Source organism: Notolepis coatsorum, assembly GCF_963971535.1.
Source record: "Notolepis coatsorum genome assembly, chromosome: 8".
Classification (NCBI taxonomy): domain Eukaryota; kingdom Metazoa; phylum Chordata; class Actinopteri; order Aulopiformes; family Paralepididae; genus Notolepis; species Notolepis coatsorum.
This window is the reverse complement of record NC_140172.1, coordinates 143,524,024-143,537,334: the sequence shown is the minus strand read 5'-3', so window position 1 is coordinate 143,537,334 and position 13,311 is coordinate 143,524,024. Positions and strand designations below refer to the sequence as shown.

The window sequence follows — 13,311 nt, the reverse complement described above, 5'->3', positions numbered from 1 at the left end:
TGGGCCTGATCTCTGCAAACGACGAGAGGGCCTACCTGGAAGAGGTAAAGGTTCTAGCGGGATGGTGTCAAGAGAACAGCCTCTCCCTGAACGTCAGCAAAACAAAGGAGATGATTGTGGACTTTAGGAGGTCAGGGACTACAGCCCCCTCAGCATCGACGGGGCACCGGTTGAGAGAGGACCTGACATGGACCACACTAGGGCTGACCCCTATTAGTCGAATAGTTGACTAATTGGTCAAAAGGAGCCGTAGTCGACTGCCAACCTTAGTCGGGAAAAAAAATTCATCATTCTTTCCAGAAGAAAAGAGGCCTAGAAGCGTGGCTAACACTAATGGCACGCATACCAGAGGCTAACTGCTTAAGAAAACAGGCACAGAGGCACTGAAAGAGGATTTCACCCATCTAATGAACATACTAGACTAGACAAATATCAAGATGTATCCATCAGTGGACCAATTGCATGCTTTTGCAGAGGACAAGAAGCCTTCAGTCGACTCCTTCAGACATTAAGCACCCCCACAGCCCAAATGGAATGATAAAAAAATATATATATATATATATTATACTTTTCTTTTTCTTTTTTATAGTCGACTAATAGACTAATGGCACATTTCTGCCAATCATAGTCGACTATCCAAATCCTTAGTCGGGGACAGCCCTAGACCACACACATTGACAGTGTTATCAAGAAGGCACGACAACGCCTCTACTTCCTTAGGCGCTTAAGGAAGTTCAACGTGAGTCAGAAGATCCTCAAGAACTTCTACTCGTGCACAATAGAGAGCATCCTGACTGGCAATATCACCTCCTGGTTTGGGAATAGCACTGCACAAGACCACAGCAGACTACAGAGAGTGGCCCGTTCAGCCGAACGCACAATTGGAGGTGGGCTTCCCACTCTCCAAAACATTTACAACAAGCGGTGCATGGGCAAGAATAATCAAAGACTCCAGCCACCCAAACAACTGCCTCTTTGAACTGCTGCGGTCAGGCAAGTGATACCGGAGTCTCATGGCAAGCACAGAGAGACTCAGACGGAGCTTCTATCCCCAGGCCATCAGGATGCTCAATGAACAATGAACAATAAGCAAACCATCAACACACCCACAGCACACATACACTCACTTTAAATAAACAACACACTGTAGCACCCACTTTACCACTTTAGACACACTTTACACTTTATATTTAGATTTAGATTATTGGTAAGGAAATTGCACATCATTCTCATTCCTTATTGCACCTCACCACTACAAGGTGGCACCACAAGCTAAGCTATACCTCACCATTTTTGTACCAGCTGTACATACTGTATAGATACACTGAACAATTTTGTTGTTTACAATTTTGTTGTTTACACTTGTTTACGTACTTGACTTCTTGACTTTCTATTTTATACTTATTATACTTATTTTATACTATCTTGTTATTATAGCACACTCTCAGGAGCAAGAAACAGAAAGAAACATTTCATGCAAAGTATTCTGTATTCTGTATGACAACTAATAAAGAAACTTGAAACTTGATACACTATGAATGCTGTTTTGACAGGATTATGGTCTTTACTCTTGGATACATTTGAAAAAAAATCCAACATTATGTCATACAGTCTAGAGCGATTGATTTATGACATGATGTCATTTTGGGACCGGTACCGGACCTGTCGGGCTTAACCCTTTCTGCGCTAAAAACGAGTATACTCGCGTTTTGTCGCCAACGCTTGAGCGCCAAAAACGAAAAGGGGTGATGTTTAGCGTGTAATAGTGCACAAACTACAACATTATGTCATACAGTCTAGACAGATTGATTTATGACGTGATGTAATTTTCGGTCCGCCGATGGACCGCTCGGGCTAAAGAGGTTAACTTTGCAAGTTGCCGTTGCTCGTGTTTTTTCCCCTCTCGCTTATTTTCCAGACAGAGGTAGTCGCCTCCTCGTCATAGTTATATTTTGCGCCCTATATCTGTTCATTGAAACATGCTTTGAAAATACACAAATTCTACTGACTGCTACAACAACATTGTAACATTAATCATTGTTTGATGGTAGATCGAGTAAATGTCACATGTTCGAGTAAATCCGTAACGATCAATCAATCGATCCTCGATTAATTGTTAACATCCTAGTCTGCTTACTGACACACTGAGCCCATATTGGAACACAAGCAGATCATTGTTTGCACAGTTGTCCCCCCTGTGTGAAAAGAAAATGTCTACACTGGTTTGGGCCAAATTCTACATGACTAGTATAAATGAGCCTGGCTGTAAAGAGTCTCGTCTGGTTCTATTGAGCCCATTTCAGTCCGATATCTTGAGGTACACACGTGTTTAGAAGAGACGGAGGAAACAAACGTGTTTAGAAGAGACAGAGGAACTAACGTGTTTAGAAGAGATGGAGGAAACTAACATGTGTAGAAGAGACTGAGGAAACAAACGTGTTTAGAAGAGACAGAGGAACTAACGTGTTTAGAAGAGACAGAGGAAACTAACATGTTTAGAAGAGACGGAGGAAACTAACGTGTTTAGAAGAGACAGAGGAAACTAACGTGTTTAGAAGAGACAGAGGAAACTAACATGTTTATAAGAGACGGAGGAAACTAACGTGTTTAGAAGAGACAGAGGAAACGAACGTGTTTAGAAGAGACGGAGGAAACAAACGTGTTTAGAAGAGACAGAGGAAACAAAGTGTTTAAAAGTGACGGAGGAAACAAACGTGTTTAGAAGAGATGGAGGAAACAAACGTGTTTAGAAGAGACGGAGGAAACAAACGTGTTTAGAAGAGACAGAGGAAACAAACGTGTTTAGAAGAGACAGGGAAACAAATGTGTTTAGAAGAGACGGAGGAAACAAACGTGTTTAGAAGAGACTGAGAAAACAAACGTGTTTAGAAGAGACAGAGGAAACAAAGTGTTTAGAAGAGACAGAGGGAACAAACGTGTTTAGAAGAGACTGAGAAAACAAACGTGTTTAGAAGAGACAGAGGAAACAAAGTGTTTAGAAGAGACAGAGGGAACAAACGTGTTTAGAAGAGACAGAGGAAACAAAGTGTTTAGAAGAGACAGAGGGAACAAACGTGTTTAGAAGAGATGGAGGAAACAAACGTGTTTAGAAGAGACGGAGGAAACAAACGTGTTTAGAAGAGACAGAGGAAACAAACGTGTTTAGAAGAGACAGGGAAACAAATGTGTTTAAAAGAGACGGAGGAAACAAACGTGTTTAGAAGAGACGGAGGAAACAAACGTGTTTAGAAGAGACGGAGGAAACAAACATGTTTAGAAGAGACTGGGGAAACAAACGTTTTTAGAAGAGACGGAGGAAACAAACGTGTTTAGAAGAGACGGAGGAAACAAACGTGTTTAGAAGAGACAGAGGAAACAAACGTGTTTAGAAGAGACGGAGGAAACAAACGTGTTTAGAAGAGACGGAGGAAACAAACGTGTTTAGAAGAGACAGGGAAACAAACGTGTTTAGAAGAGACAGGGAAACAAATGTGTTTAGAAGAGACGGAGGAAACAAATGTGTTTAGAAGAGACGGAGGAAACAAACGTGTTTAGAAGAGATGGGGGAAACAAACGTGTTTAGAAGAGACAGAGGAAGGTGCGGCCGGGTAGCGCAGCGGACTAAGCGTCTGTCTACCACCGCAGAGACAGTGGTATCGAATCCAGCTGCGGTACCTCCGGCTTGGTCGGCCGTCCATACTGACACAATTGGCAGTGTCAGCAGGTGGGAAAGCCGGTGGGGTGGGTCCTGGTCGTTGTAAACAGCGACTCCTACAGTTCGGTCGGGGCGCCTGCACAGCGAGGGAAGGATCTGGGGGAGGTAGTGTGACCCTTCCACACGTTACACTCCCCCAGTGAGAGTCCACACTGCCAGGTGAAAAGAAGCGGTGGGCTGGCTACACATGGGTCGGAGGAAGCATGTGATAGTCTCCGCCCTCCCAGACCGACGGTAGGGGGTAGAGTGCGCAACGACCAGGAAGGGGATTGGGAATTGGCATAACGACTAACATTGGGATGGGAGAAAAATGGAAAAAGGAGGGGGGGAAAGATAATACAAAAAAAAAAAGAGACGGAGGAAACAAACGTCTTTAGAAGAGACAGAGGAAACAAACATGTTTAGAAGAGACAGAGGAAACAAATGTGTTTAGAAGAGACGGAGGAAACAAACATGTTTAGAAGAGATGGGGGAAACAAATGTGTTTAGAAGAGACGGAGGAAACAAACGTATTTAGAAGAGACGGAGGAACATTTTTTTTCCAATTTTTGGGTCACGGAGGAATCGAGAGGAGGAAACAAAGCACTTTTAGACCTTTGGAATGTACCCCCCAGTGTCTTCTGTCGTCTTTGGGCCATGTTCATCTGTAGTCCTGTGTCTGAGTTTAGTGTTGGTCTGTTGCTGCATCCAGGCAAATTGCTTAGGGCTGGGCGATATGGCCTCTAAATGATATCGCGATATTTTTTGGCCATATCGCGATACACGATATATATCGCGATATTTTGACATTTCCTCTAAATCACTTAAAAATGCTTGATTTAACCCTTTGATGCATACAGTCACGCCAATATGATGATTATAATAAGTCCCTGCAACATATGTTTGCATTATTAAACCATGAAGATGCTTTAAAAAATAATTTAATGAAAATGTACTAAGAGTAGTCTACTGACACAAAATGTATTTACATCTAAGACAATTTATATAAAAACTCTTGGGTGCCTAAGACTTTTACACAGTACTGTGTTTTCTATCCACTTTAGCCAAACACACACACACATATATATGTATATAATATATATATATACACACCCTACTGTGAGAAAATAATAATCACACACAAAGGTATAATGGCTTATAGCAGACTTAATGATTTTAGAATATTTCAGATAATGAAATTAAATGTTTATATCATCAACTATCCAGTTAGTATTTATACTGTCTGTAACGTTTGGCTACTTTAAATCATTGAATGTAGCGAGAGAGAGAGAGAGAGAGAGAGAGAGAGAGAGAGAGAGAGAGAGAGGGGGCGAGAATGAACAAGAGAGCCAGCCCCCCCCCCCCCCCCTCGGGTTTTGTTCTAGGTTCGCGTTTTGATCGTCTAAGCTGCCGTAGGTGATGACGTCACACTCGAATGTAAACAGGAAGAGATGGAGATGGAGACACACGGAGATGGAAATTGAATGATATACAGAAACGATTAACCAATAAATATGAAGTTATGTTTAAACTTCTGTTGTCAAGCGTTGTCAATATAACCCACCCCCTTTCCTCACAAATGGAACTAGTCTTGTGGAGTCCGCTTTGACCGTTTCCCAGGGTTAGCAGCTATCGCTAGTTAGCTTAGCATAATCCTAATGGATACCTTGGTTAGCAGCTACCGTTAGCTCATTGCTCGTGTCAATTAAATTACATGTTATTAAAGGTCCGCGCTGGTCTGTCTAATGAAATTACAACCGCAACATTATATCGCACTGTACAGCCCTGACTACACTAACGTTAGGCTATAGCTCCGCCGTCCCTGCTACACTCGGGACCAATACACTAACGTTAGCCTATAGCTCCGCCGTCCCTTCTCGAGGAAAGCACTGCGAGTGTCTCTCGGCCGCGGGCGGTGCCATATAAACTAAATACTCGATGTTCGCGATATAGTACAGTACTACATCTCGGGTAGAACAATCCGCGATACATCGAGTATACTCGATATATCGCCCACCCCTACTTGTAGGTACTGTATACCACGTCATTAAGTGTTTCTGATTCTGAAATACACTTTTCCTCTCTAGATCCCCCACAGCTCTCTGTAGAGGAGGTTCCCCCTGAGCAGCGGGAGAGGAGCCCCGGTCTGAGCCAGGAGGAGCTGGTGTTCCTACAGATTAAAGAGGAACAGGAGGAACTCTGGACCAGGCCTCTGGAGGAGGCTGTTATCATGAAGTTGACATGCACTCCTGTCCCTGTGAAGAGTGAAGATGATGTAGAGAAACTTCAAGCCTCATGGTTTAACCAAACCCAGGACCCAGAGGCCCTACAGATTAAAGGGGAACAGAAAGCGTACTCTTTATCAAGAACCTCAACTGAACAGATGAAAACAGAACCTGATGGGGAGGACTGTGGACTATCAGAACCAGCCAGTAACCTAGATCCAGCTGGTGATTTAGAACCAACTAGAGATGACCAGCTTCACTCTTCAGACTATTCTGGAACTGAGACTGAGGACAGTGATGAGTGGGAGGAAACTAGTGAACCTCATCCAGGTTTCAAATTACTGACATCGAAGAAGACGCAGACAAACTCTGTGTTCAAGAGCTCTGTGGTTTCGTCCTATGAGGTGAAATATATTCTATCTGAAACTTGGAGCTGTAAAGTGTGTGGGAAATGTTTTCCTTGTAAGGATTCTTTAGGGCACCATATTAGAGTCCATCCTGGTGGTTGTGGTTTGTCTGGAAAACATTTAGAGCCCAAAGAGAGCTTAAAACTTCACATAACTTCACAAACTCGCAGGACAAGTGAAAAATCTAACCTGACGGTACACTTGAGAAGACACACTGGAGAGAAACCCTTTAGTTCAGTTTGTGGAAAAGGGAACATTCATAAAGGCGCTCTGAAAAGACACATGAAAACTCATACAGGAGAGAAACCATTTAGTTGTTCAGTTTGTGGAAAAGGATTCAGTGAGAAAGGACATTTGAAGACCTACATGATGACTCACACTGGAGAGAAACCATTTAGTTGTTCGGTCTGTGGAAAAGGGTTCAGAGGGGATCTGAAAAGACACATGAGACGTCATACAGGAGAGAAGCCATCTAGTTGTTCAGTTTGTGGGAAAGGGTTCATTAATAAAAGTGCTGTCACAAGTCACATGAGAACTCATACAGGAGAGAAACCATTTAGTTGTTCAGTTTGTGGAAAAGGGTTCAAACAGAAAGGAAATTTGAAGACCCACATGAGACATCATGCAGAACAAACCATTTAGTTGACCATTGTGTGACTAAATATGTAGTAAAAAAAGTACCTATAAAAGACACAGGGGAAGTCATTTGAGTGAGAAACCCTGCTTGTGATAAACATCTTCATATATTTGACACAATACACTATTTTCTTAGTTTTCTAGTCTATAATAGAAGTCTTTGTTTAAAAGCTCATAATGTTATCCAGATACATAATTCTCCTACACAAGAACAGAATGTGGCAGGTAAACTGGCTCCCCCTTGTGGTCGTTCCTTTATTACAGCTCTGTCGCGTCCCATTGTTTTAGTATCTCTGAAGTTAAAATGGCCACAGTTTGATTGAAACCCTGCTTGACCTATTACGTGCTTCCAATCTATGGTTATAAGATCAAACAGCCAACGAGCGTCAGTTGCCACCTCCGGTTTTCGCCTCTCGATGACCGGACCAATCGCCTCTGACGGTGAAAATTATTGACCGTATTCACATTACTACTGTTTCTCGTTTGTTGTTTTGGTTTAGTTGAGTCAAAGAATGTCGAAGAAAACGTCCACAATTCGAGATGCACTGGGACTTGTTCTGAGAGGACGCGAAAGTGATGTGCAAGAGGAATCTGATGAAAGTGAGGGGAGCGACCATTGTCCGTTAGATTCCGATTCTGCGGGACGGCGATTTATTGAAGGAGAGGACATTACACTGGATATGTGAGTATTTTATTATATATTACTGTGTTTCTATATAAATTAGTGGTGGGACTCGATTAAAAATGTTAATCGAATTAATTCGAGACTTTATAGTTAATTAACCTAAATCAATATTTGATGCGAAAAGCAAAAATGTTCAATTCTAATTAATTTTGGTATATGAGTGAATCAATGAATATACATTATACATATGTTTAAGCAGCAAAATCCTGTATTAGCTACTACACAGACCAACAGATCAATGCAATTTTTAACAAATATTTAGGAATAATATATATATAGTGCAAAGGACCTTTTGTAAACTCAAGCAGTTTCGAGGTAAAAGTAAAACGCAGTACTTTCAAGTACATTCCAGAACAGTTGACAATTGAAAAAAAAAAAACTCTTGATCTCAATTTCTCTTATTTTTTTATTTTTTTGTATGAACAAACCAGAGAAAGAAAAAAAGTAATTTGCGATTTATTATACTTATAGCACATGCATGAGTCTGGTCTCCTTTGAAAGGTAACATTCTTACACAATAAAGAAAAATCATTATGCGATTAAATGCATACATTTACTTTTCATTCTTTCTGTAGTTAATTAATCTAAATTAATGCGATAAAGTCCCAGCCCTAATATAAATTATTATTTTGTTTAGCTTTCATAATTATCAATAACGAATGAGCATTATTCAAGATGACACCACATAGTTGCAGCGATATCCGCGTCACCAGTACGTGTGTTTGTGTTGTATGTGTATCTTTTATTGTCATCTTTTTATGCTGCTAAATGGATGGCTCCAACAAAGTGTTGTATTACATGCAATGGCGATATAGAATCGTATCTATTTAGTTTGAATCAGAACACTTTTTAGTGTGTAAACCCCAGGGGGTTGTGTGGGGGGGGGGGGGGGGGGGTAAAGAAGAAAAAGCTGTGAACTAAGTGATGTTTATTTTAACTTTTTAATTGTATTCATATAATAGGCAATCGGATGAGAAACGGCCAAGACTGGAGGAGCTGGACACTGAGAAGGAGCCGGACACTGAGGAGGAGGAGGTCCATTCCCATGGCAATAGAACACCCGGGCGACGCGGGAGAGGCAGAGGAAGAGGCAGAGGAAGAGGCAGAGGCAGAGGCAGAGGCAGCAGTCGACCAGGTACATCACCTGGCACGCCTGGAGAGAGGTGGAATGATGACACTGATCCAGACATAATGCCACCACAGCCAACTTTCAGACCCGCCAATCCACCAGGACCCAAGGTCATACAAACGGCTAAGTACACGGCCCTGCAGCTCTTCCAGCTTTTTTTTTCAAAGTCTATTTTGCAGACAATAATTCAAAACTCTAACGACTATGGCTCCAGACACCACTCGACACCCTCCCACTACTGGACTGACATCACTTCACAGGACATGAACGCATTCATGTCTTTGGTCATTTACATTGGTTTAGTGAAATGTTTTTCACTCACCGATTACTGGCGAGGGGGCAAACTGTACAGCTTGCCGTTCCCCGGCCAGGTAATGTCGGGTAGAAGGTTCCTCAAGATCTGCACGTCCCTTCATCTGAACAGCTTGGCAGACGACGCCGCGAATGAGGAGGCGAGAGGCACGCCGGCCTTCGATCGCCTGTCCAAAATCAAACCGCTGTATGTGGAGATGAGGAACGTCTGTAAGAGGAACTTTCACCCTGGCCAGGCCATTTCAATTGATGAGCGAATGGTCGCCTCCAAAGCCCGCATTTCCCTAAAACGGTATATTAAAAACAAACCTGTTCGCTGGGGATATAAACTCTTCGTGCTGGCAGACTCGAGGAACGGTTATACCTGGGACTTCTTTGTCGACGAGGGAAGGGTCCAGGGAAGCACTGGGAAGGGCATCAGTTATGACTCAGTGATGGAGCTAGTCAACACGCAATTACTCGGCACCGGCTACAAGCTGTTTGTGGACAACTTTTACACGAGTCCCACCCTTTTCCGAGACCTCCTCGAGAAGAGGATCTGGGCGTGTGGAACGATGCGCACAAACCACATTGGATTCCCCAAGACTAAAACCAACACTCTGGACAACAAGGATCCCCTTGGCACCATTCGTTGGATCCGGAAGGACTCCCTTCTCTTCGTCCAGTGGAAGGACTCGAGGGACGTCGCCCTCTGCTCCACGCTCCACACGGCCCACACAGGCGACACCATCCAGAGGAGGATGCGCGGCGCGGATGGGAAGTGGCAGAAGAAGGACATCCCAGTTCCACCAGCAGTGAAGGAGTACAACCAGTACGTACTATATATTCAACAGTTATAATAATAATAATAATTTCTATTTGTACCGCACTTGTACCGCACACTTTACATTTGTGACAATCTCAAAGTGCTACAGGAGATAAAGATACAAAATAAAATGAATAAAAACAATTAAAATTAATAAAACAACCAATGAAATGGAAGAAACATATAGATCAAAATAAAAAAAATAAAAAAAGTAAAAGAATAATTCAGGCAAATGCCTTGTTAAAGTTATATATAGTTATATATGTGTAATGCCCTTGGAGATATATCTTTTATATATTTATGTTTTGGTATATTGGTATTTTATATTGGTATATTTGGTATATTAAAGGGGAGATGAAGCACAGCGATATAAACATAGTCATAGCATCAAATTAGTATTTAGATGAACCACCGAAAAAATCACGTTATAAAAATAAGGCGTTTCTAAGAAAAAACTATTTGTAATGTCCATTTATGTAGCATTTATGAACATGTGCGTCGCCATTTTGTTGCTGACGTCACGGTGTTGGTTTGGTGTATACACTGCTGGTTAGCTGCATTGTAAACATGGACTGTCGGGTCAGTCAAATGTTGCCTACAAAACAACGGGACCGCGGTGGTTCTTTTTGTATTGCTCCTGGCTGTTCAAACTAATTTTACCGTGTGAAAGAGAGAGGAAAGTTGGTTAATTTCCACAAACTACCAGTGAAAAAAACAGTGTTGTTGGCACGTTGGCTCAGGCTGGCTGCACTCAGGCGGCGCGATCAGCCTGTTGGACAGGGAATGAAGATCTGCAGCGAACACTTCATTGCCTCTGATTATGTTGTTGGGGGTGAGAGGTTTGTCCAGAAGACCACTAATCAGCTGAAGCCTGATGCGGTTCCCTCGGTCTTCGACAGACAGACCGGCGCAGGCAGTTCAGCGTCGCGGAGCATTTAGCCTGCTGGCTACCTAGCTCCACTTCCAACCAGCCGAGTGTCGGGAGCTCCAGCAGCTTGTCGATGTGCTAATAGCCTCAGCAAGCTAACGTTAGCTGGCTCCAGCAGCTTGTCGATGTGCTGGAGCCTCGGCAAGCTAACGTTAGCTGGCTCCAGCAGCTTGTCGATGTGCTGGAGCCTCGGCAAGCTAACGTTAGCTGGCTCCAGCAGATCGACAAGCTGCTGGAGCCAGCTACCGTTAGCTTGCCGAGGCTCCAGCACATCGACAAGCTGCTGGAGCAAGCTAACGTTAGCTTGCCGAGGCTCCAGCACATCGACAAGCTGCTGGAGCCAGCTAACGTTAGCTTGCCGAGGCTCCAGCACATCGACAAGCTGCTGGAGCCAGCTAACGTTAGCTTGCTGAGGCTATTAGCACATCGACAAGCTGCTGGAGCTCCCGATGCTCGGCTGGTTGAAGTGGAGCTAGGTAGCCAGCAGGCTAAATGCTCCGCGACGCTGAACTGCCTGCGCCGGTCTGTCTGTCAAAGACCGAGGGAACCGCTTCAGCTGATTAGTGGTCTTCTGGACAAACCTCCCACCCCCAACAACATAATCCGAGGCAATGAAGTGTTCGATGGAGATCTTCATTCCCTGTCCAACAGGCTGATCGCGCCGCCTGAGTGCAGCCAGCCTGAGCCAACGTGCCAACAACACTGTTTTTTTCACTGGTAGTTTGTGGAAATTAACCAACTTTCCTCTCTCTTTCACACGGTAAAATTTGTTTGAACAGCCAGGAGCAATACAAAAAGAACCACCGCGGTCCCGTTGTTTTGTAGGCAACATTTTATTTACTGACTGACCCGACAATCCATGTTCACTATAGGCAGCTAACCAGCAGTGTATACACCAAACCAACACCGTGACGTCAGCAACAAAATGGCGCCGCCCATGGCGAAAACAGGGAAATTATATTTGATTTTTCAGACAAATAAGCAGGATTTCACATTTTATTATAGGACCCTGTCTTACACAAGGTACACAACAAACAAACTAGGATCACATTGTTCAATGCTTCATCTCCCCTTTAATGTTTTGGTATATTCTTCTCAATGATGTGTTTTTTCTGTCCACACAGGTGTATGGGCGGGGTGGACCTTTCAGACGCCCTGATAGGGTACTATAAGGTCCTCCACAAGACCCGGAGGTGGTACAGGACCTTCTTCTTCCACTTCATGGACATCGCTATAGTGAACGCCTTCCTCCTCCACAAGGACCTGGAAACGGGGAGAGGAGCCACGCCGATGAACCAGAAGACGTTCAGGGAGACCCTCGCCACGGAGCTGGCGGAGGCGGGGTCTCACCCCACAGCCAGCCCTGCACCTCCTCCTCCTGCTCCTCCGTCTGGTCCACATCTCAGCCCTGCACCTCCTCCTCCTGCTCCTCCGTCTGGTCCACATCTCAGCCCGGCACCTCCTCCCGCTGCTGCTCGCCATGCACATCACAGGCCGACATACATCAGAGGGAGCAGCACAATGGGGCGGCTGAGGTGCAGGCATTGTCACCTCAAGACGCCCATAAAGTGCTCCTCTTGTGATGAGCCTTTGTGCTTCGTCGCAAACCGTGACTGTTACAATGCCTGGCATTCCTGAATAGTGTCTACTAGTACCAGGCTCTTTTTTTTTTCAATCTCCTCCGTTTCTTGTTTCAATTTCTTTAGTTGTATATTTATGTAGGCAGCCTGATTTTCTTTATTGATTAGTTAGAGATGGTCTTTATTGCTGGTGTAAGGTTTAAATGGAGGCCAATAGAATAGAACAATAGAAATTGGTTTTATTTGTCACATATAAAGTACGGGTACATTACAGTGAAATGCTTGGTTCTGTATGAGCCCCCTGAGAATGTGCTTCATACAGTAAAAAAAAAGAATAAAGTCCAAAATACTGTACACAACATATACAAACTACAGTACAGAATGCAAACTTTTTTTTAATGAAAAAATTATTTATGGATGTAGTGCAAACCTTTTTGCAATAAATCGTTAATATGGTGTAGTGTCTAAAGTGAGTGTGTGGATGTGTGCAATGAATGTAGATGGATGGGTTAGTGTTGCATAGAGTCATTGAGTGTTTCTGATTCTGAGCTTTTAATAAACATTTAGCTGCTGCTCATGTATCTGGAATCACTGATCAAGGCATTTCTCTCGAGGCTTCTGTATTGAGCTCATCAATTTAGTTTCATTCACTACTACGGTATCATTCGGATCAACATTCAGAAAGGTGGCGGTCATGGCAAGGGTACGGTCATTTTGGATCAACATTCCAGTGGCAGTTTCTGAGATCCCATTCTCTGTCCACACACATACATGAACTCTACAGCAGCCACCCGATGGTGTGTTTACCAAAGGAAATTACTACCACCTATTATTACCAACAACATATTACCTCTTATTATGTTGATTTAGTTTTCCTGAATTTGTCCATGCCTGTCTTTATATTGTATGT

General features: G+C 43.4%; 1 protein-coding gene across 1 annotated transcript in view; it reads left to right on the top strand.

Moving 5' to 3' along the window:
• LOC311233621 (uncharacterized protein) overlaps positions 1-12,459 on the top strand; it is a gene marked incomplete at its 3' end in the record, with an annotated part of 32,291 nt that extends 19,832 nt beyond the window's left edge. The window contains exons 4-7 of the mRNA XM_084320587.1: positions 5,782-6,323; positions 7,463-7,644; positions 8,610-9,899; positions 11,946-12,459. Of these exons, the coding sequence (XP_084176713.1) occupies positions 5,782-6,323; positions 7,463-7,644; positions 8,610-9,899; positions 11,946-12,459 (2,528 nt within the window). The remainder of the gene's footprint in view (positions 1-5,781; positions 6,324-7,462; positions 7,645-8,609; positions 9,900-11,945) is intronic.
• Positions 12,460-13,311: the final 852 nt, after the last annotated feature.